Source organism: Corapipo altera, unplaced genomic scaffold (assembly GCF_003945725.1).
Source record: "Corapipo altera isolate COAL_440 unplaced genomic scaffold, ASM394572v1 24b, whole genome shotgun sequence".
Classification (NCBI taxonomy): Eukaryota; Metazoa; Chordata; class Aves; order Passeriformes; family Pipridae; genus Corapipo; species Corapipo altera.
The window spans coordinates 3,045,389-3,070,479 of record NW_020884888.1 but is presented as its reverse complement, the minus strand read 5'-3'; the positions used below and the strand labels follow the sequence as shown (position 1 = coordinate 3,070,479).

Below are 25,091 nucleotides of genomic sequence, written 5' to 3'. Positions count from 1 at the left end.
TCTTGTATATATATATTCAAGCACTTTATTTAGCTTATGAAAGTATCACTGATTTCTGAGCTAAAACACACAATAAGACTTTTGTGTATTTATAGAAAAAGGGCTCATTAGAACAAAGCATTTGCTAATCTAAAATACATTAAAATAATTCTGGGCTTTCCAAACCTTTAATATTAATTACCTTTTTGTCCCGACTACCAGTAATAAAATACTTGCTATCTGGTGTCCAATCACAAGACCAAATGATTCGACTGTGAACAGCTGTATTTTTGTCTGTGTATGCACAGCAAGTGAAGACTGCTCCTGGAATAAAACATACAGAGCAAAACCCTTGCTTCAACTACTTTACATATTAAAAGTAAATGTTACTCTTACCTAACTCTATGTAAGAACTGCAGGAATACTTGGATATTATTCCATTCCTCTTTAAAGCAACTGGGAATACTTAAGACCATATGGGTATTTTTTGCAATACTTACTACTACTAGTGATAACGAGTAGCTGTTCAGGACAGTATCAGTCAGCCCTTATAGCCCTAAAACATTAGGAACAGTTCAATCTTTTACATACACTTCTGTTTCAGAAGAATTTAAGTCCAAGTATAACACCTTCAGGTTATTTCTATCAAGTTTTTTGTGAGAACACTGACTTCAGAAGTTTTTGAATAGTGCAACATTTACCATGTGTTCACGTATTCCCAGTAATTTCACCACAGTTCTTATTTACCAGTAAAGCCCCAAGAGCTGAAATTATAATGGTCTAATTGTAAAGATTCATGTGTTCCCAAAGAGACAGGCTGCCATTTCAGCATGTATACAATTAAGAACTAAATCTGATCAGCAGATCATTAAATGGAACTGCTTTTCCTAAGTAGGAAAGGTTGTCATTTTGGAGCACAGACTTTGAATAACCACTTCTTGGGATGCCAATACCAGCACTTTTTCTTTACACTGATAATGATGTTATTTGTAGACAGAAGGGTTATTGATGAAGAGATGAAAAGAGGATTTCCTCTACTTGCTGTGAGTATTCATGATCCTTATTCTGAAACATTGTGTAACTACTGTGGACAATATGCCAGGCTTTAGAATAGAAGTCTGAATAGAACAGAAATTCAAGCCAGGATACAACTGGACAGTGTCTGAAGGGGCCAAAACTCACTGCCAAGTCTCTAGGAACATTCTATAGAGCCCAGCAGTGTTTATATGCTATTAAGCCAACAGTGCAACGATAATCACTTTCAGCACAAGCATCTGGTCTAGGATTCCATTAAAGTGTTCAACAGCAATCTCCTCATGATTTTGCAAGGCTCAAAGTCTTAATGAGAGAGTCAACTGAATCCTTACTATCAGCATTTTTTCCAGACAGAGACAGTCCTAGTCAAATTAATCAATTGTGTAGGATTATCAGAAAGCCACACCAAAGACAGAGATTAATCCTGTCAAGAGTCTCAAAGTGCCATGCCCTGCAAACAGGGACAAGGCAGCTCTATGCAGGATATGCGTGTAGCAATGAACCTTCCAGCTATGCCTGCACAGAACACCGTGATGAAGGCGTTTCTTGACAGAATGCCAACTGGAAGTTCAGGCATTACACGCCAGCTTGTATACTTGATTTCAATAAGTCAAACATACAATCACATGCAGAAGGCAGAATAGTAGACTTCATTACATCCATCAGAAAAACAGCATTTAAAGCCTGATTATATTCTTCTCTGCATTTTAATTTAATTTCTACCTTGCCATACATTATTAATTGAATTTCTTAAAACTACAAGAGTCTACAACAATTAATTCTTCAAAGTTGTAAGGAAAATGTCTGTTAAAATATTACATCAATTCTCTTTCAAATATTTTGCAGCCAAAAATATTGAACAAACTGCAAAGTCTTCAAATGTGTATAGTCACTTTGCATATCTTACCTGACTCTGAGGAGTCTTCTTTCCTCCACAGTGACCAATTCCTGTCTCTAGAAACTGCTAGTAAAAATCTGTCATTAGGAGAAAATGCCAGCTGAGTAACAGTCAGATTGTGAAAAGACAAACTCTGCAGTTTTTTCCAAGAAGTAGTGTTCCACAAAATAATTGCTGCATGTTCTTTTTTGGAAGCCTGTATAGATGGAAAAAAAAATATCAGTGAGAATTAATGAAAGCAAATATAAAAATCACACATTTCAAAATACTAAGATGTTAGGGGACTTGTTTTAAGGCTTGCAATCAAGTAAGATCCAGCTTTCCTCTGGGAATTTTCAAGATTATTTCACTATTTTTTACTAATATTGACAATATATCAGCAAGAAAATATTTCAGACCTATATTTGTTAGAATTTATCTTACTAGTATCTTCAAATGAATCATATATAATTTAGGAATAATTTATTTGCATTCGCTCTCACCTTTGTAAGGCAACTGCCATCTATAAAAAATCTTTCACATTTATGTGAAAGAACAGAATTCAGCCAAAACTGAATTCTGATTCTTGCTCTGTTAGCCCTAGAAATCTGGTGGGCACTTTTCACTAGATGGTGCTAGAATCTTTTCTTACCTTACATGCTGAAGCAATTACAGTGTTTGAATTATTGCAAGCAACACAAAATATTTCATATCCATGTCCATATCTGAAATACATGTGAAAAGATATTTAACGCATCATAGTCATTTTCAGTATTACATCCCAAATAATTCCTAATAATGTTCAGCATTCAGTTTAAACATCTGCATAAATTCTTTCAGAATTAGAAACTGACTACAGAAAAATCTCTCCAGTCCATTCCATAGTCCTGCAGAAGCTACACTAATGATTAACAAAGCAAACTAAAGCAGCATTTAATGTACCCTGATTTTCTTGAAAAACAATTTTAATGCTACCAATAAAAATCAGAAGCCATATATCTGAATACCATTGAAGAAATATACCAGAAATACCCAGTCTGTTCTGTGAAATACTGAAAGATTTTTGAACTAAAGGACAAGAATCATGTTGGAAAAGGAAAACATGATGAAAGTAGTACTGCATGGCTTACTCTTAACTTGCGACTAGCAGGAATTTCAGCATAATGCTTAACTTTAAAGCACATTCCTGGAGACTATTTTGTAGTGGAAACCACTGAAAGTCAATTTTCTAAAACTAAAAAATATTTATTCCATCAAAAGTATAAATTTCCTGAAATTCCCTGAAGGAAAAATAACCTGTGGAACAAGTCATGAAACAAGTCCTCGGTTGTTTTGGTTTTATCTCCTAAAAGTAGTACTGAAGAGGACTTGACAGAAAGACTTCAAGCTTCTGCATGCAACTTTGTTTTTGCTAAATGGAAGCTCCAAAATGTAACATTTCTTGTTAAATTAACAGAAAACATAAAATATTGTCTATGGCAAAGTCACATGAGCAGGACTGTCTTAGGTCAGACTGGCTGCCTGTACAGGCCAGTGCTGTCTCCAGTAAAGCAAATTAAGATAGCAGCAATAGGAGATGCTGTCTACATGAGTGTATACACCTTGCCAGTCTAGGAGCTCTAGTACCACTCTTTTCCCTGATCCCATACACACAGTTTGATTTCTTCATTATGTAGTACACCACCAAATAAAGGTTCACAATAGAGAGAAGTAACTGCATGAAAGAATAATGAAATGATATTTTCAACCACAAACCATTTTGCCTTAGCATTGTGCAGTTCATAGCATTTTTTTAGGCACTGGTAAACTGACTGGACCTTCAAAGTGTCCAGACAAATGAATACAGTAATTTTCTAGTGTCAAAAAGGATCTCTTAGATTTTCAAGCGTATTACATGAAATGTACATACATATACAGATAAACACATATATTTATGTCAACACTCACACTTTAATCTCAGTAGGATGCCTACAAACTCTCTACAGTAATTTTCGAAGAGGATAAAGATTAGCACATTCTCACAAGATTCACCATATTTTTAAGTTATTAGATTATGTAAAAAATTCAGCAAGTTCTTCATACTGAAACCTCCTCAAGCAAACACTTTGCAAAACTCAACATTAATCCTTCAAAATTTGGTGTCAAGTCAGAACTAGGAACACACAAATGTCAATTACAAACAAGCTATTTTTAGCAAGTCAATGCCTCACACTGGTTTTCTGCTGCTATGGCAACTTGAAATCTACATTATGAGTTTTCATGTTACTCCTTTCAAGATTATTCTGAGCAAAAAACCTCAAAGTCTATGAATGCTTTACATCTTGTTACTCTTGCATAAAATAATCCCTATCATTAGCTGTGTCTCTGAAAACAGAAAAAAATTCTCAAATAAGTCATCTGAAGACCACCATAAAATGGAATTATTTTAATGAATGCAGGATATAAAGGAAGATAGGCAGTACTCCCGTAGCAGAGTATCAAATATTAATGTCCCACTAGACTTGGCAAAATGTCAAAGGCAAATGAAGAAAAATCTTGCCCTTGGCTCCGCTTCACTACTTAAACATCCCTTATCAAACTTCTTATGTGAGTGCATTAGCAGCCATAGCACGCACAGAAGAAGCAGTTAATGTAACAGTTAGAATTACAAAGTGTGCAGATATTGTCTAACATCCACCGGCTTTCCTCTCAGGAAACCCTCCTTTGAGTACAAACATAGTAAAAGAGCTTAGAAGTAATCAAAGGAGATTTACTGCCCAGTTGAAGGTAAAGATGAGCTCCCACAGAACTTCCCCCTCAGTCAAATGAAAGCAAGCTGCAAAGTGTTTTTCCAAAGCTTTTTATTTCCTGACCCCCAACTGAAGTCACAAAACTGGTAACGTATAAAGGTAGCTGTAATCATCAGCAAAGGCCCAACATTCTTCTTGTTCCTGCCTGAGACCACTCTTTTAGGAGATTCAGATAAAAAAAAACTCATAAGAGATTGAGATTATTCATTTCTTCATGTTGTAGTTTTAAGATTTATACTAAAGCTTTGAAGACTGTGAAAGGATAGCCTCATGTTACCCGGATCCTTAGGAAACAAATTAGGTGACAACCTTCATCTGCAAGTTGAGAATTTCAGAAAAGGAAGAAAACATAGCTGAAGAATTCTAAAACTCTCTAACCACAAAACAATTATTATGACCATATAAGTCCAATATCTGCAATCCACAACCACCCTGTCAGCATTTAGTACCCAAACTGGGTTTGTAACCATTTTACTCAACATTCATCACTTTGCTCTACCGCTAGGCACATCCTATTTTAGCTGCTGCTTCCATCTATCTCACCTTATAACTCTGTTAGGCTTTAGGGGAAAGCTCCTCTATTGATGCCTCAGCCTTTACTTCCATACCAGAAAGACAAACTTTATCTGCAAGCCTGTGCCATGAAGTGGAAAGAAAGCACAAAACTCCTTACAGAGAAGAGACTCTAAGCATAGGCAAGGTTTTAAGAAGAAACCACTAGTAAAATAAAATTGTGACACATCAGTTCTAAATGCCATTTGTGACACTGTTTCCTAAGTTTTATATATAATTTCCTAATTTTATATACACATAATAACATATATGTTTTATATACATAAAATAACATGCATACATGTATGTATTTTATATTTTCTAATTTTTATACACATATAATTTATTTATTTTACAAGTATTTGTAAAGACATGGCAAATCAGATAGTAAATAGGAAGAGTTACAAGACCATACTACATTAATATGTTACAATAGCGTTCTGGAAATTTTGTAATTTCAATAAGGAAAAAACTTACAACTTCTGAATTTCAGGCCATAAGGTATTCTGCAGCAAGTGATCCTCTGATGGAGGTTCTAAAAAACATTTGTACAGTGTATTCAAATTTGGTACTAAATAATCTAAAAATCAGCTAAATAATGCTTCAAGTTTATATCCAATGAACCTCATTCTCTATTTCCTACAACAGAAATGAATCTCATACCTGTAAGGATCATGGGTTGAAAATAAATCTCAGGATACTGATTCGAAATTGTATTAAATGATTCTTCATCCTCTGCTGGTTGAAGAGCCATATCTCCTATTCAAAGTAAGGACTCCATTAGCTAGAGAACACACTTGAAAGGAGGGAAAACATGAGGACTTATTATACGCATAAAAAACATGTATTGTTTTTACAATACAAGTACCTGAAACCAGGTTTCCCTGCTTGCAGAGCTAAAATGATTATTAGAAGCTAGTTATTCTGATGCATGTGAGAATGAGATTTCTAAAAAAGATAAAATCTAACCTTCGAGAATGACTTCTCTCTATCAGCACAGATTCTTTTAGATATTCTTAAAGAAAATTTGATTTGACTGAACAAAGTAGTCACCAGGAGTTCAACCTGTGTTTCCTCATTGTTAAACCTTTCCTTCTGTATTTGAAAATGTTTAAGACAAAAATCTCTGACAAAAGTGATGAGTTCCTAAATTTAATGTAGATCACTAAATGAAAAGCCATGCTTGAGCAAGAGTATCTACACCTTGCAAACTTCGGCAAAACTGCTGAAGGTTCAGTCCTTAACTTTAGGCAAAAGTACCAGAAGTAATTGAAAGTAGTTAATTTTAAGTTAAAATTCAACTCTGTCCTTCACTCTGACAGTATTAAGAAAAAGGTACAGAGCTGAGCAACAGTTTCTCTCAGACACAAACTACCTTTTTGCCAAATGTACATCTCAAATACAGCAGTTTCAAAAAGTAGGTATAGAAAAAGCAAAAAAAAAAAAAAGATTATTTTCTCTTTCCTACTGTCTTCTTTCTCCTCGAAAATGAAATGAGCAACATTTATCTGAGACCACTATCTGATCATCAGTCACCACGAAGATTCCTCTGCAGTGTGAGAACAGAGGTCTGTGGTGCTTTACCCCAGGCCATTAGTGCTCACAGCATTGGGTGAGCAATGGTGGACAAGGCAGGAAAATTCTATTCATAGGGCTGCTTCTGGGTGGGTCATGTGAAATCAATGGATATTAGTTATTCTCTGTGAGACGATAGTCAAGGAGGGGTTTTTCTCCTCTCTCAGCAGAAGAACTCATTAGAAAGCATGGGAAAAAAACCTTTGCCAAAATATATTTTACGAGTTATTTCAAGTATGAGTTGTATTTCAAGTACAACAAAGCTGGTTTTTCTCTCACAAATGGCTTAGGAAAATTTGGCTTATTGCCACCAGAGACCCTGGAGACAAAGCTTATTAAAATGCTTCCTTTTTTAGATCACACCTTCTGAAAAAGCTTTAAGCAGAGAAAAAACAGGTCTGACCTAATTTGTAGATTCCACTATAGTGCATTTTTACCAGAGACTTTATCAAAAACCAGACTACCAGTCTCATCCTCACTCTCAAGAAAATATTTTTTATCACCCTACATAGGTGCTTGTCCCTCCTTCCTTGTGACCCCACAATGTAATTTCCAATGCCTCTCCAAGAAATTCACCTGGTGCTCCACCAGTCTTTACAGACACAACATTACCTGCTGTTGGCTAACTAATTCTTCCTTTCCAATACTTTCTACAAAGCATCATTTACCTGGAGAAATGGCTATTTCCACTGTGAGAGAAAATCTGACTGATTCCCCTCAAAGAAGCATTACTTCTGTAAGCTTCTACAAAGGTGATAACATTTGAGGAGAGTGTGAAAAGGACTCGAGAACGTAGCTAGGTAGGTATTTTACAGAGCAACTGCAAGCAGTAACAGGTAGTCTTGCTTTAATAACTCTGAACCTAATTTTCACAGTACGCTATTCAATACTAATTTTTTGACTAGAAGTCATTAGTCTTCTTAGGGCAGGGAGGTGGGGGGGGTAGTGAGCATGGAAAAAAGAAGAAAAATGGCAGGTGGGGAATTCTTATAGTATCCTGCCCTGGCTACTCCCAGACGCATCACAGAAGAGCAATGAGGCTCTCAGGAGCCCTGTTCAGACTGAGTGGGGCTAATTCCTACAGAGGTGCAGGACACAGTATGGAGAGCGGAGAAAGCATTTTGGGCTTGCACAAGACATTTGGGAATGTTTAGGGGGAAAAAACAAAGGCAGAGAAAGGGAGAAAAGATCCTCACACTTGTGCTTTTATTTTTAAGCACCATATTTAGGTGCTACCAGAGAACTAAACACTTTGCACAATTTTATTTCTAGACTCTGAACTTGCAGTAACGCCTGCACTTACAGACCTACAAAAAATATGTACACTAAAACAAGCACTTAAAAATGTTTCCAGATGAAACATCATAACTATTATTTCTCACTGCCATACCTTCAAAAACAGCTTTATTGGATAATCCCAACGCTGGCACAGTTGCACCTTCTGGAAGATCACATGACTGCTGAATTAAAAAAAAAAAGGTTACACACAGATTGTTATGTAGGTTTGGATTTCAAAGGCCACAGTTTAAGAAATATCTGAGAGTTACTTTCCTAGAGAAGTGAAGGGGGAAACTTTGAAAAACTTCCAACCCTGGACAAAACAAAGACCAGTACTCCAACAGAAAAAAAAGGAAAAAACAAACAAACAAACAAAACCAACCAACCAACCAAAAAAATCCCCACATACCTTTTCTTAGGCCTCAGGTCAAGAGTTTTCTTCATCCCTAATTACAGGTTTTCTTGGACAATTTTATTTATTCTAGCACATACATGACAATTAATCTATTAACTGAGAGCACTGCAGATTTTAACACAATAGAACTCGGAATAGTTGTTCTGAGGTGAAATAATAAAGCAGCATTTTGGAAAAGAGAGGGGGAGTTGAGTGCCTGTGATCACAACTTCAAACACAACTCAGTAAATAGCACAGAGATGTGGTTGGAATAGGTGCCTGTTTAAAGCAGCACAGGGGAAAGACAAATCATCAGTCAGAAAATACTTTTATAATGGTATAGGGAAAAAAGTAAAAATTTAGAAAGGGTAAGTGAACTTGTGGACCTTTGTGCAGAGATGAAAGAGATTTAATAGCTGTAAAATCCCTTCCTTACAGTGTCTGAAAAATTCAAAGACTGTTTTACAGAATTAAATCAATAATTTAGGTGACAGCTTAAAGCTTATTTATATGTTCATAATTAGATGAGAAAACATATGAGAGACACATACAAGTCTAAGGCCCCTAAAACAAAAATGGTTCTTCATTACAACCCTAAGTATAATACAATCCAATGGATTTGAACTGAATATAATCCTATTCAACCCTTTTTGAACATAAAGGTGGCTTTGTTGGTTTTAAGTACTTTTTGGGGGAAGGCATGTGAGCCAAATTACAAAAAAAGCTTACCCACTTTAACGATAAAAAGCTTTCACAGAAAACAATTTCAATAAAGCTACTTAAGAGTAGCTGTATCATTAGAGCTCACAAAGCCTTCCTCTTTAACCAAAGCCCATGTGAACACTTTGTGATATCATGAATCAGAAAACAGCACTCAGACGAAGAGCTGATAAGAAAAGTCTACATAAAAGTAAAATAATGGTATCTGCCAGCATTATAAAAGCACAGAGTTTTTTGTACAACGGTCATTAATGCAAATGCTTACAAAGTCTTGTGGAACTAAAGCACTAAACAGCTACTTGTGTGACTTCTTGGTATCAAAAATCATTATACTTGTTTCTCAGATATTTCAATTGTTAAATTAAATTGAAAGGCCAATCCATCTCTGAGACACTGCACAGAAAACACTGCTTTTGAGCAAGAAATCCAAAGAGAATGCAAGGCACTGTACAGAGGCATCTGTCTTGAACAAGGTCTGCTCTACAAAATGCAGGGAAAACCAGAATAAGATCTTAATGCAAATGGAGAGGAAAGAAAGGACAGCAAAACAGGACAGCATAGGTACCAACAACTAAGAACTGGAATGTAGAGGCCTCAAGAAAATTTTCAGTGCCAAGAGGAAATTAAGTATGAGCAAGTGCATCTTTATAAATATTTATATATAAGAACTAACAACAGCGCTGAAAGCTTTATGCAATTTCCAAGCATACAATTAAAAAAAACCCAACTAATAATACCAACACATAACCACACAACAATAATTATATCCAGCCAGGACTACTACACCCGTAAATTAAGGAGAAGCACATTCCCAAGCTTTATTGTTTGCTTAATCCCCAAGTGTGTACAGTGGTCTACATGATCTGACTTATTTAAAATTCACCCACACTCTTTACAATCTTTTGACACTAGGTCTTGCTTGGTTTCAAATAGAACCTGTTTCATATGACACCACCACAAAAATACATATGCAACAACACACATGGAAGTAAGCAGAAGGGAAAGGAAAAACAAGGTTAAGGTTTCAGAATGATTAAAGGAATTTTACGGAGTTTAGTGCAATCTGAAATTTTCTAAAGCATTAACTTTATTTACATCTAAGACGGTCATCTTCATTTAGCACTGCTTTAGCACACTTACATGGGAGCACAGTTTCTCCATTGAAATACCAGTGATGTTACTGAAATTTTCTATAAAATTCCTGGGAGCACGAAAAACTCGAAGCACTTTTTCATCTGCTCCTGACACAAACTGAAACCGGCCAACCATTGCCAGACAACGCATGTCGTATCCATGTACTTGAGGCCTTGCAATTTCATGCCAGGTTACCTAAATGAACAGACACAAAGTTAAAACACAATCCTTAACCAGAGAAGCAGCAAGATTTCAAGTTTGAAAAAAGTACTAATCCTTTACTTGCTAACTTCATTAACATAAAGCAGCCTTCTACTGATGTTTGTAGAACTGATGTATGATCACATAACATTAGCTGAATACTAGTTTTCCACCACACAATTCCTGTAATTAGTAAACTGTGTCCCTGCACAGATGTGTTTAAGGCACTTACTGTGACTTCTTTATGCTAGACAGTCAGGAATAGAACATAAATTGCCTAAGCAAAACGAGGATTTTATGCTACTACTTTAGAAACTGTAGCTCTGAAAGACCTAAGAAAGGTAGTGATAATTACCTCGCTTCCTTCATCTGTCTTTCACAAAGCACAGCAGCACTGCTGTTATCAGGATAAAGGTTCCTACTTCCCTCTTTTCTTTAAATACTTGATTTTAGTGAGACCATTTAATATAAGTTCTGAAAAAAAACTGTCAAAACCAAAATAGTTTCTTGTAGAAAAAACATCTGGAAAATTATAGAAGTGTTTTCATTTGAAGTATTAGTTTTTCCTACTTTTCTATATTCGTATCCACTCTTCAAGTTTTAACACAAAAAAACAAGAATTAACAGCTAACCAAAACAGATAGACAAGGCAGTTTTATAGTCATACTAAACAAAGAATATTAGTAAAAAATATATTAAATTATTTAAATTGCTTTTTTAAAATTCTGATTTATTCTACACATGAGAAAATTTTTTTTTCAAAAAACATCTTTGTTTTCTAGCAAATACACTTTCATGAAGAGATTTTTCTGAAGTGTCATTTGCTACTGCTCCTATATGATACTTTAATTGGAAAAATACAGTGTGCACTTTAGAGTTAACAGCTAACAGAACTAGAATTAATTTCATCAATTAAAATTAATTTAGACTACTTCAGTATTACAATGCCTGTAGCCAAGACAGAATCTACATTGTACTAGATACCATATGAATATAAACGAAGACATGTTATTGACTGTAAACTGCCTCACTCTAAAAATTCAATTGAGTTTTGAATGCTCAAGTTTCTAATAGGACCTAAATGGGAATCTGAGACATCCTACAAAACCTCATGATTTCACAAGGGCTTGATTACTTCCCAATGCAAGAAAAAGCATTCATTCTTAAACAAAAAATAAAATCAAGCAGTACAGTAAGCCCTTCTTATCCTTTACATACTTTAGATCACAGCACATAACGGGAATGAAAAAAAACCAAAAAACCAACAAAAAACTCAAACCCCAAAAGAAAGAGACAGCTGCATAAGTCACACAATAAGCTTCTTCCAGAAAAATCAGGATGCAAATTTGCATGACAAATTGAAGCTGACCATTATCCCTCATTTCTGATATTCTGTTATCAGAACTGAGACTTTAAGAAGGGATAATTATCTGCATTTAACACTTAGCTTCCTTTTTATAAAGAAAAACATGAATATTGAGCTGTAATACTAACTCTTCATAGATATATGAACCATTCATTGTGTCTTGTTAAGATAAATATCAGATGTCACCTGTTTTAATTTCTCAGATACTAAACTCAGTAAAAAAACTAAGGCATTTTAAAGGACTGTGTTACCCAAGTTCATAAGCAGCAAAACTAAATGCCTGGTTTTTAGGGTTCAGAAGTCCTGAACAGACTCCTTCAAATGACCCATTTCTATGTCAACCCTCCACTTCATCTCACCAAAAGAATACTATAGCTTTCTCCCATACCCCATGCAGCAACAAATGCTGACACTACTTGGATTTACACCTGGTCGAATTAGCCAGGTGGCTGCTCTGTGTCAGAACAGAAAGTATAAGAATTCAGTCCACACCAGATTTAGATATGAAGATCACAATCTGTCTGCTAAATCAATTGATTCAACAGTTTCAGGGAGAGCTGATCAGGTAAATCATACAAAGCTCAGTTCTTTCAGAAATAGGATTAAAATTTAGCAAGCAGCATACATAACAAAGAGTGGTACTTCAGTAGGTCACAGGGAAAGTGATACTGACAATTCTTGAAGGCTGCCAACTTACATCATGCCCTAGTCCTGGACTTTGTTTCACTATGTCAAATCCAACGTACTATCTTTTTCGCAAAGCTGCTGTACCCTCCACATTGGAGATTAGGGAAAAAAGCAGAGAAGGAAACTGGAAATGCCCTTCCTACAACACAACACTTCTGCACTCCTAGACAGGGTTTCCCCCAGCCCAGTGCAGGAGGCATGAGCAAGCACCTTTGTGGTCCTTAGTTTCTGACTGCACTCATGTAGTTCAGATAATCATTCTAGTAAAACAGTCAGTCATAAACAAACTAGTGTAAAAAAAAACATAGTGAGAACTTTTTTTAGATTAAGCTTGTGTAAAAACAACCACAACCAAAGTTGAGCCATATATTCCTCCTTCTGAAATACTGCAGAGCCTTTTCCAAGACCCTGGGAGAAGACTAACTGAAGGTAATCTGGAGGTGAACTCAGGATTAAACAGCAGTCATATGTGATTGCAAAAACTCTGCCATTTAATATTTTTACAGTGAAAACAGGACACATCGAATGGTCAAACTAAGCAATTTTGAACAGATCGCCTCTTGTGGAAATCTAAGGTTTGAGTTATATTCAGGCAACTTGTTCCAAACTCAGGACAGACAAGCCCTCTTAACCAAACTCACAAAATCTTTGAAGATCATACCTGTGTCTCTTCTTTTCTTTTCCATGGAGCAAAGAGTCTAGTAGTTTGATCAGAGCCCACACTGATGATAAACTCTCCTTCTGGATCCCACTTTACATCCTCTACACTGTTAAAATGTCCTGAAATCACAACTTCTGGAGTCCATTCTTTCTATTAAAAAAGTCACCCAAAGAAGCAAGGAGTTTTCCCTTGACTGATTGGCATATTCTAACCAAAATAAAAGAATTGATGTACTTTCTAAGAAAGCAAGAAAAAGACATTTGAAAACAGCAAATTATTAGAACTCAAGAGTGACTAAAGAGATACAAATACTGATTTATTGCTCCAATCTAAGAGAAACTTGTGTTATTGGTTCAGTTGTAAACAAAGCACAACCACAAATGAGGTCAGTCTATTCAACTGACTTCATGATTCCCACAGGTAAGAAACAGGTTTTAGAGCGTGGGAGATTTCAACCTCCCTTCTGTGCAGGAGTGAGATTCCTATAATATTATGTTCAGAGAAGGACTATTTCAACCATTAATTTTAAATTGTACCGTTACACTTTTCTATTAATAACAGAAACTTACCTCAAGTGACATAAAAGCATAATTCTTTTAAGTAATACTACTAATAAAAAACCAACATACCTTATTAATCGTAGCCTGTTTCCAAAGGTGTAGAGCTCCATGAAAAGCATGAGCAACGATCATTGAACCATCTGGACTAAAGTGGCAGTCAAAAAATCCAAGAGTATTGCCACCCACTTCACCTACCCGTACCTGAATTAATGAACAGAAGTGAAATATCTATGAAAATGGTCTTCCACTCATAGGAAATCATTCTTATTTCATGAGATGAAAATTTACCTATAGACAGAAGTTCACATTATGCACACAAAAACTTTGCAATTAAAATATTCTTTAAATGTAAAGAACTGATCTGAACTTCAAGCTGCACACCTGTGGTCAAACCAATGGAAACAGAATATAAAATGAAAGAATGAAAGAATAAAAGAATAACAACTTGCAACAAGCTTTACTGCACAATTCATTTTTAGAAGCCTGTAAATTTAGCCACAACTAAGCATTACAACTAAGGACATTAAATGGCATCTCCATGTGATCACTTGATTATGAACTAATTTCTACTTCAGTACAAAGGCACAAGAACTTTTCAGTGAAATAGAGGAAAAATAAATACACTACTGTAATTTTCTCTTTTTCACCCAAGAGAGGATTAGAACTTCCTTTGTGACAGGAAAGATCACAAACAATGGTTGGCATAACCCAACAGAAACAATTTCAGCTGAACTACTGCAATTTGGAAAAGCAGGTCAACTGAAAACAAAGACATCAATTAAAGCACTAGAGAAATCTTGTCAGATGCTCCACATTAGAACAACTTTCAAAATACTCCGGTGACATAAGTATTCAGCTCAAATGGAAGAAAAACCTAATGACACAGCCCATGAACAAGTTATTGTGAGTAAAACCAAGCTTGTGAATTTTGTGTCAGCTGCTCTGTAGTAACTGCTTGGGTCACATTCCCACAGGGATTAACTGCAAATAGTTCAGGAAAGTTTCTTCCTCCTCTTACTAGGACTGCAGAGCATGTGTAACTATGCAGCACCTGTTTTGCTCTACTACAAATGACAGTTGAGCACAAATACACCTTATAAACTCTTCAATACAGTAATAAGAAAGCAAAGAAGCAATAAAAATCATTTTGTATTTTACTTTTTTTTAAATACGGTTTTACTTGTAACACAGCATCAGAGTGAGTATTTTTGCATGAAACCGCTTTTGCCTTTCTCTGCCAGAATTTTATAAAGCTTTTGTTCCCTACAGTACACACACTATACTGAAAACACAACTTGAATACAGTACATATTGTGAGAAAGATTGTGAGAACACTTGCCTGTTCTAGCCAGACTCCAGATTCCTTATCAGGCTCCCAGATGATCACAGTTTTGTCCATTGATGCAGACAATATCCTCATTGGTTGTTGCATGCTGCCATCTACAGTACAAGGAAAATTATTACCCTACAACCTAGGAGAATACTTACTAAAAAAATTTGGTCATACTGTAATCCAAACACGATAAGAAAATTGCTCAGCATCAGAGATGTGCAATGCAGTACCTACATGCCAGACTTAAAGCCATTGCATTCTTGCCAGGCATTCATTAGGAGGTATCCTATTTTTCAGTCATAATCGCCCAAAGAAAATGCAAAACATGTACATGAGAACAACCGTATTCCACAGTTTACTCACTCCAAACTGATATTGAATTAAATATAATTTGGAGGATAAGCTGGAGCTTCACAAAGAGAATGCATAGCAGTTCTCAGTTCCATTCCTTAAGTAATTTTTTACTGAGAGGTTTACAGTTTAAAACAAAATAATCTCCTAGTATTCCCTGGTGGTTTTTTTCAAACTGTTAGATTCATTACAGATTTCAATACACTGTAGCACCTTGTAATACATAAAGCAGTCAGGACTGCTTCCCAAAATACAGTGAAACACTCCAGAAAAATGCTGAACACAACCAGAATGGGGGAGATGGAACTGCAAAACCTGTAGGAGAACCACTGCGGAACTTTTCTTGATAATAGAGATGTTGGTGGGCATCTCATAATGAGGTGATATCTTATGCCAGCACCAGACCTCTTACCTTCAGCACTGAGAATATGTCTCTCAGATCAGTCTGCCTCTACTGACAATGTGTTTTGGGGAACCCAAGATTGGGCAGGCCACAGAATGTAAGCAGCTGCACGTATGCAGAAGCGTGATGTAAGACACCTGGAGGTCTGACAGGACAGTTTTCAAATTGCAGCACAAGACTGACAGGCCTATATTGTGCTCTAAGAGGAAAAATCTTTTACTAGTGCCTAATTAAAAAAAAAGAAAAAAAAAAAAAAAAGAAAAGTTCAAGGAGCAGATAACTAAGCCAAAATTTTTAAAGCAAGTCCTGTGTCTTTCACTACAGTTATTTTGGCATTCTAATGGCACTCTGCTGTTCAAGTGTTGCATATACACCAATAAAGATGTTGTTCATACCACTGCAGTCACCTGCCATCAGTAACTCTAAAATATATCAGAAAAAAAGGCAACTTTGCTAGTACAAATAAACAAGGCCATTCAGATTGTGCAAGCATGTCAAATCAAGAATCTCCTTCTGTTATACACCAGGTAGACACCTAACAGCAAATCGGTACTGCAAACCAGGCTGTCAAAATGTAAGGATTTTAAAAGAAAGATAAATACTAGAATAAAATACAAAATTCAATTTAAAATAACACTTTTTCAATGAGAATCTGCACTAATGCTTTATGGCTAGAGAAAATCAATACTCCAGGAACCCTTGGCATGTTATCTTAATGCATGGAAGACTGAAGATTAATCTTCTGAATGTTGCTATTTTTTTCTTTCTACTCCACAAAAAAGAAAGGAGTGCTTTTGAGGTAATGTTTACCTTCTGAAGAACAGACATTTCAAATACATATATAAAAATAAACTATTAGAGCTATTAATTCATACTGATTAATTAATTTGTACACCATAACCAATAAATCAATTACAGTAAAGTCATTACAGCTCAGTTATTTTATAACATTTTTTAAAGAAAACCTGAGTAAAAGGCAACATCCATTTACTCATAAAACCTTATTTGCAGAATTAAAAGGTTTTCATAGTCTACAGTAACAAGTGAACATGCAAACACAATACAAAGACATGTGACTGTGTATACAACACTTAACACAGTTGCTAAGTTTTCGGTATCTTTTTACCTTTGGAAAATGAAGGCTGCCAGTGAACTGCATACACCCAGTTTTCATGACCAGCCAATACCGACTCCAAAGTAATTGCATATGATGTGTCAGTATCTACCAGAAATCAGAGAAAAGCACATTGCTTTCTAAAAGCCACGACAAAACCAGGTCATTTCTGGTATCTTCAGTGAGAATAATCAACTGCTTTCAACATCTTCCAGTATCTCAACAGCTTATTGACATTGAACAGCTCCTTGAAAACCTACTTTGCTACAAGTCCTGAGTACCAGGTTGAAGAGGTCAGTGTATTGCCTCAGTATCACAGAATTCCTGGAGAACTCTCCTGCAATTTTGAAATAAATGCTCTGACCCTGCTCTACCCATAGTCTTAAGTATATTTGCATCTCCAAATGACTCAAAATACAAGCATTAAGATACTTCTGACAATGAATCAGGATTTGCAGGAAGTAGCAGGAGCATTTTTTACACATAACATCACACACACTTCATTACATTACCTATGTTGCCTGATGATTTATCCCACAATTAGCAGCAACGTGAACCTCTGGTGTTACAGTGCTCAAACAGTACGTTAAACAACCATAAAGTAAGCTTGCACATACTTATCTGTTCTCTCCAGTATGTTTCTAGAGTTTAAGTAACAGAAGCACCTTTTAATTAATTGCATTTGAAACAAAACTAAAGATATGCTATTAAACTGGAGGAGAACTGCACAACAGCTTACTTCCCACAGACAAACACATGTCCTACATACAGCATTTGGAATACGCATAACAGTGCATGTTAATATTAAGCTCTCACACTGCTTCACCATTGCTTGTAACACATCATTAACTTTACATAGTCATGGTTTTAAAACTGTAACTCTGCTTTTTCTAACAGCTAAAAATAAGGCAGTCAAATCCATCTCACAGTCTTTTTATACAAGAAACAAACCAAATTAGATGGCAACCACCTTGTTAGCTCGTGTAAAACCATGAAGAGATACACAAGTGAAAAGTTGTGCAAGAGAATTTTACAGCTGTTACCTACCTTTGACAGTAAAAACATTCTCTTTCAATCTTATGGAATCATCTTCAGTTTCTGGAAGTTGCTTTGATTTCGTACACACTTTCCAAATTCTTATCAAACAATCCTGAGCACAGCTTGCTAAAAAAAGGTCTTCCCCTATTTGTTTTCAAAGAAAAAATTAGACCCACATTCTCATTGCTTTTTCATTCAGTCACTGCCATGATTAACCCACCCTCTTTCCAAAAACGCACCTACAGCGTTATCCAAATTTTCCTACTGTACACAATATCATACAAAACATATTGTGTACAATATCATACAACATACAACATCATACAATATCATACAACACATGACAAGTTGTTGTTTTATTTCAACATCAAGTCACTTTCTAATTTCAAACTCTCTATGAATTTATAACACACTGACTAGGAACATGTCCCTGCTTACAAAATGTGGAAAACATGGTAAATACTGTACATATATTGTTCTACATATGCTTCCCTACTACTTATGGCTGTTGCTGTTGGAATTCTATCAATCAGTCCCAATACTTGTCAAGAACTCCTTTCCTCCTTTCTTTTCTTCAGGGTTGGAGCTCCTCTAATTCCATCTATTTTATTTGTGCCAGCTATTTGATTAGTTAATGTCTGAAAACATTATCCTCTTAATTTCTTATTCTTAAAAAAAAAAAAAAAAAAAAAAAAAAAAAAAAAGAGGGGGAAGCAGGAGAAGAAAAGAGAAAAGGACTATTTCCCCCTACTCTCCCCACTGAAAAAGCAGCCAACTCTTCCTCACTCAGATACAGATATCTGTTTACTGCTAAAACTCCAATTTGTTTGCATTTAGGTACCAGTCAGGTAAACATACTTGAAGCAAGCAAGAAAAATGTTTACATCTTCACATGACACAAAGTTCCATCTTGATTTTTAATATTAGTACCACCACCTCAGGAAACCAAACATCACAACTGCAAGAGCTGAGGTGCTACAATGCATCAAAGTCATCTGCTGGAGGGGTAATACAAGTAGTACTGTCATTAAACCAGTATTCCACTTTATTCATCTTTCATACTAACCACAGACTGCCCACTCAACACCTCTTATCCAATCTTCATGTCCAGGGAGTATTAATGTTTTCTGAAACTGAACAAGAATTCTTGTTATATCACAGAAATGCACTTAATTACTATGCACATATCACCAACAAGCTTTGGTTTTTCAAGTCTTTTATATTTACAGCTCCACTACTTGAAACTGGAAAAAATTCAGCTGCTACTAAACATTTTTGTTTACAGATAGATTCTCATAAGCCGTTTTGGTTTTGCCACCATTAGATAAACACGTTACATTATGGTATTACCCATACATGAGCAGGAAAGAATGTGAACTTAAGGTGCACACCCTCAAGAGGTTATAGTCTCCCTATGATAAAGATAAATTTTTTTTTTTATCTTTATCAGGTTTACTGTGGTACACAAAGAATAACATAATGCCAGTATGACCTGACAAATAATTTCTCTTATAATGTTACCATTTTATTTTGATTCAATTAAGTGTTTACTGTTTACTTAGCATTTAAACCATTTCTATTTTTCTTTGCCCAGAAACAGCTCTTTGACACTTTCATGACACTTTTTTATCTCAAGTTGACTTAAAATGTCTGAAATAACCTTACTGTTAAAACACTAGTGTAGTTTAGTATGAATAAATATCACATTATTTCTGGCATTTATATTCTGCTAAATCCCTTACCTAGGCCTAATAAGAGCTAAGATTAAATTACAGCCTCTGCTATCAGCACAACTCTGCAACTGAGCTCTTTCTCCCTATCTAGGAGCAAAAACAAGAGCCTTTCTCATTGCATGTCTGCTCTTTCTCAAAAACTCTCTCTTCTGCTACAGAGTTGATGGTAATCAACAGTAACTCAGCCAAAGGAAAAATCTGCAGTATGAAAAAACCATACTCAGAAATTGGTGCCTCTCTCATTCACCCAAAGTTTCTGATACTCTCCAAAATCACCTTCCCATCATTGTCATTGGCTTCTCCTTGTTCTACATTTGCAGCCACAGAATCATAGAATGGTTTGCTTTGGAAGAGACAATAAAGATCATCTAGTTCCAAAGCCCCTGCCATGGACAGGGACACCTTCCATTAGACCAGGTTGCTGAAAGCCCCATCCAACCTGTCCTTGAACACTTCGGGGATGAGGTATCCACAACTCTGGGCAATCTGCTCCAGTGCCTCACCACCCTCACAGCAAAGAACTTCTTTCTAGTATCTACTCCAAACCTACCCTCTTTCGGTTTAAACCCACTGGCCCTTCACTACATGCCTTTGTAAAATGCCCCTAAAATTACAGAACAATCTATATATGAAATACCAGGCTAGAACAGCTGATCAGATACTTCCAAATCAGAAAGTTTTGGTCTTAAGAATGTGTTCTCATAGCCACCTAAGCCTCATTTAGCTAGTCACTTCTGGACTCACTGGTACTTCTGGATGTGGCATTCCAGATCAATATTTATGTTAAGCACCCAACATATTATGTGTAAGTAAAGGTAGGAACACCCCAGGAAGCAAGATCAAACAGCAACCTAAGATTTTTCCTCAAGACTACATGTTTCTGACAATACATTAAAAAAAAAATTTAGCAATTCATATTTCAGACAGTAGATAAAACATGTATTTATTTATTCATTTACACCATCTTTGACATAATGCTCTGTATTTTATATTCACCAAGGTAAGTTGGTAAGGTTTTTTCCAAATGAAAGACTGGTTCAGGCTGAACTGTTGCTAAAATACTTCTCTTTTATGGTTCTGTTAATGTTAAACAGTGTGCCTATCTCCTAAAACTTGACTTTAACATTAATCTAGACACACATCTAATAATTTTCCTTTTTTTTAATTTCAAGGTGTTGTGGTATGTTTTTTCTCTAATCACCCTCATCATCTCACATCAAAAAGAACTATTACAAAAAGCAGCCATTTGTTCTTTCTTTAAAGAGTAAAACTAATTACTTTGAGATTATTAATACCACCCCAGGTTTCTAAGTCATTTCCCAAATGGGCTTTTATGCACTACTTAGCTTTAAGTCAAGTACTCTTAACCAGTCAGCTATAAGCCTATTAATTTTTATTTTTACATGCTTACACTGCAGAGTCCCCTTGAACTTGGTGGCAATTCACCTGGTTTAAGGTGGAGGTTTCTGAATTTCATTACCTCATATTCACTCATCAGCAGTAATACTAGCACCAGATTGTGTATGTGGTCCCATTGCTGAGGAGGGATACCCCCATACCTCTGTAAATACGTTCACTCCCTTAAATGAAAAACTCATGATGCTGTCTTTCCCATTCCTATCACATCATCCTCAACTTTGCACCTATCTGAACAGCGTCAGTACAGTGGTTGGAAAACAGCAGTGAACACAAGGTCCTGTACCGTGTACAGAAGGAAGACGCCACGAAGCATGACTGTGACCATTCCAATTCATACAATTTAATTTTAGGTAGTCTTGTGAGGAGCAAGGAGATGGACTTAATGATCCTTATGGGTCCCTTCCAATTTGAGATATTCTATGAATCACCCAAAGTTTTCAAGATATTGCTTCCCATAAAAATAAAAATTGTCCACTGAATCTGAGTAACCAGTAGTGTTGCTGTTATGCCTTCTGCTACGGTTTCTTGTATTGTCTTTGCCCTTTTCTTTGAAGACTGTGTTTCTTAGTATCACATATTCAGTTTGTCAGATGTATTCTGTTCTAAAACCGAACCAATATAAAGTTCCTTGCAAATGCCTGTGGTCATTATTTTTAAGTGACTCAGTCAAAGTTTTTATTATTGTCTAGGTTATATTTACCAGTATTTTGAGCTGTCACTCTTCTCTTTTTTACAGATTTTGTTTCTATTTCTCCTCTATTTCAGTTTTCCACTTGGTCTTCACTGGTTACATAAGAAGTTAGAGTACCAACAGTTAAATTTAACAAAACCTCATGGTCTGACTCACCTACTTCACAGGCTTTTCCATGCCTCTTAACTAATCTCTGAACATTGCTGCTAAGCAACAATCTGTTCTCTTTTCTTTTAAGCAAAGAATAAAGCTGTTCTGTAGGTAGCAAAACTAATGAAGCCAGTTTGTCTGTGGACATGCTCAGCACACTCTGAACAACTAATTCTGCCCCCACTTGGGGTACATCTTCTTCAGGACCAGGCTAGTAGCACTGTTTGACAAATTTGGCAACAGAGGTTCAAGTCTTCTCATTTTTTCTGCAGCAGATGCTAAATGTGATATCCCTCTTGCATCTGTATATCTCATCAGATTAGAAAGAGCCTAAATTGTCTTTGAGTCTCTTACTCCACTTTTCAATTAGGTCAAATTATTTGGGTGAAACCTAGTCAAACATGCACTGCACCATCTTCTTGGAGAAACCAAGCTGAATATAGAAATGTTTGGGTTTAAAGCTCTATTTTGATCCCCTGGTTTACTTATTTCCCCTCCATAGGCCACATCCATAGATGTTATACCTCAAGCAGGAAGACATATAATGGTTTCTGAAAGATTTTTCCCGGCATACTTTCATAAATCAATACCCTCTTTCAACAAGTCAGAAAAGTAAATAGTTTATTTTTCTCTCTACTACTTAACACAGGAAGGAATCTATGGGTAGGGAATCTTAAAAAGATTTAAAGCCTGTCCATTCAACTTCAAAAATCAAGCAGTTGTTAATGAATAAATATGTTTCAACTGTAAAATTAATGAGTTTACCAAAAGGTAGCCTGAATTAGCTACCTGAAGATGCCTCATCCTCCCTCAGCACCTAACAGTGCCCTTTAAGTTTCATTAGAATGCCCCGTCATGAATGTACATTCTACCTCTGGATTCATGCAATTTTTTCTAGGGTGTTAACTAAAGTAACTGGTTTACAAGAGTCATAATTAACAGGACAGAGCCACAGATCCTTAACACTGACAGAGTAACAGAGTTTAGATTCTAATGACTCTCCTATGCTAAGTTCTAGTAAAAAATGGCAGGACAATGGTAACACTTCCTTCAAATACCTTTAAGACTACTACAGAAGCCATATAAAAAGGTGCTAGCAGATCTGAGAGAATCTAACTAAAGAGGAGAACCTGCCTTTAGCAGCTAGGAAGGAATTTATGTCAGAGAATTAAAACATGCGAGGATGTTTTAATTCTGTTGGCAATGCACCACACAAGCACTTTTACAAGGAATCAGATTTAGTCTCTTCTCTTTGAGACCTACACAGTCCACTTAGTTAAAAGAGATGTTCTGGAAAGTTAAGACAGGCACCAACAAGAAGTCCCACCTCATTCAAGAGATACTCTGAACACCAACTCTGCCAGAACAGCTGGTGAAAACACTTTCTAAAATTGAAGGTGTGAAAAATAACACATGTAAAATAAGACAAAATTGCTCATCCCTTGTATAAATAAAGTTTTCTACTTCCAAAAAAAAGAAAACACCACAAACTTGCTCATGAAGATGAAGATGAAACTTGAATAAACAAGTTACCTTTCTTTATCCTCCACAGACTGACTGCATTTAAGAATGGCTAAGACTGTTGCTGTACTCAAAAGTTTGGCCAACAATTGGCAAAATAAGTCATGTATCTCTGAACATTTTTGGCAGTCAAATCTATACAATTTGTTAATCTGAATCATACAAGAAAACAAGTTACAGACTCTGAATGAGAAAAATCAACTGCACAGCCCCTGAGATAAGTCTTTCTTTAGCACACTGAGAATCATGTGGCATTCTGCCATTGCTAATTCCCACAGATTCACTAAATTAACTCACGAGCTAAATAAGAAAAAAAAAAATAAATTAAAATCTTAGACAGCACCCTTCTTTTCCGCTTAGCAGTCACGAAATCACTGAACATAGCAGACAAACAAGGAAGTACTTATTTTATTGATAAAAACAGTAACCAAAATATCTTATTGTTGTATATGGCAACACGAGCTGGCAAAATTATCTATAAAGTAGCTTTAATCTTTCTCAAAAAAAAAAAAAAAAGAAAAAAGGAGTGTCTATTCTTTAATCTCCAAGGGGACTGGGCCTGCACAGATCCAGAAGACTACACATGCCAGTTTCAATGGGGGTTTCTTAGCTTCCCTGGTGCATTGGGGCAGTGCTTGTGGTTTGAGGGGTTTTTTAAAGGAGTGAGAGAGAAAAAAAAAGTGACATTGACTTCTGTTTTGGAAAACAGTCATTCAACACATGCTTTAGAATCTAACAGATGCAAGGGAGGACATAATGTTTTTCTACTGCTCCAAAGGAACATTCATCTGTATGAAAAATTAAAGTTGCCAGCTTCCAAATAATACATGAAAAATTTGTGTGCTTTTAGAAGATCAGATACTCCTAAAAATAAGGTTTTTGATGTTCAAACGCATTCAATCATCAAGAGCATATTTAGCATAAAATTATACTTAGCATAAAATACTTAACAAAAAAACCCACAAAATTCCTCAGATATAAATAATAACAGTTTTATTATAAGAATTTATAGACTGAAAGTAATATCATTTCCATATGAACCACTCAATGCATGGATACTTAATATAGAAGGACAGTTGCAGCTATTTTGTATCAGTGGGAATAGAAACACAGGCTATCTTCACACAGGGAAAAAAAGTCAAGAAAACCTAACACTTTCATACACTGAATCCAACTTCAATATTCTGTATGTGCATTTCACCATTACCTAGAAAAATGGATGAACTATTTGAAAAGGGGCAGTTGTATGTGAGGGCTATCTAGACACAGATAGTACTTAATGAAGAACTTAATCTATAGCACATATTAAAAGAAGCAGAAGAAATAAGTAATGTTCTGAGCAAGAGACAAAAACTGCAATTACCTGATCATTCTGCTGAATGAACAAACTTATTTTGCAGTCGTCACCACCGCAAGCCAGAACTGGTACTGGAAAGGAAAAGAAAGTCTTCATTTTTTATAAAATCTAATATTCTAAGATATGAAAAAAATATAAAGCTAATTTAAAAATTAATATAGTATTAAGAAATA

General features: G+C 35.7%; 1 protein-coding gene across 4 annotated transcripts in view; it reads right to left on the bottom strand.

Moving 5' to 3' along the window:
• Positions 1–25,091, bottom strand: part of ELP2 (elongator acetyltransferase complex subunit 2) — a 37,277-nt gene that overhangs the window by 2,386 nt on the left and 9,800 nt on the right. For 2 of the 4 annotated variants that reach the window (XM_027643891.1, XM_027643893.1), the window contains exons 6-19: positions 24,925–24,989; positions 19,114–19,180; positions 18,057–18,191; positions 17,022–17,117; positions 15,148–15,248; positions 13,878–14,009; positions 13,249–13,398; positions 10,340–10,528; positions 8,198–8,267; positions 5,896–5,991; positions 5,710–5,767; positions 2,544–2,616; positions 1,922–2,108; positions 182–303 (exon numbers count right to left, since the gene is read on the bottom strand). In XM_027643891.1, the coding sequence (XP_027499692.1) occupies positions 182–303; positions 1,922–2,108; positions 2,544–2,616; positions 5,710–5,767; positions 5,896–5,991; positions 8,198–8,267; positions 10,340–10,528; positions 13,249–13,398; positions 13,878–14,009; positions 15,148–15,248; positions 17,022–17,117; positions 18,057–18,191; positions 19,114–19,180; positions 24,925–24,989 (1,541 nt within the window). Of the gene's footprint in view, positions 1–181; positions 304–1,921; positions 2,109–2,543; positions 2,617–5,709; positions 5,768–5,895; positions 5,992–8,197; positions 8,268–10,339; positions 10,529–13,248; positions 13,399–13,877; positions 14,010–15,147; positions 15,249–17,021; positions 17,118–18,056; positions 18,192–19,113; positions 19,181–24,924; positions 25,009–25,091 lie in introns of all 4 variants that reach the window. The other 2 variants (XM_027643892.1, XM_027643894.1) reach the window with 2 other exon arrangements.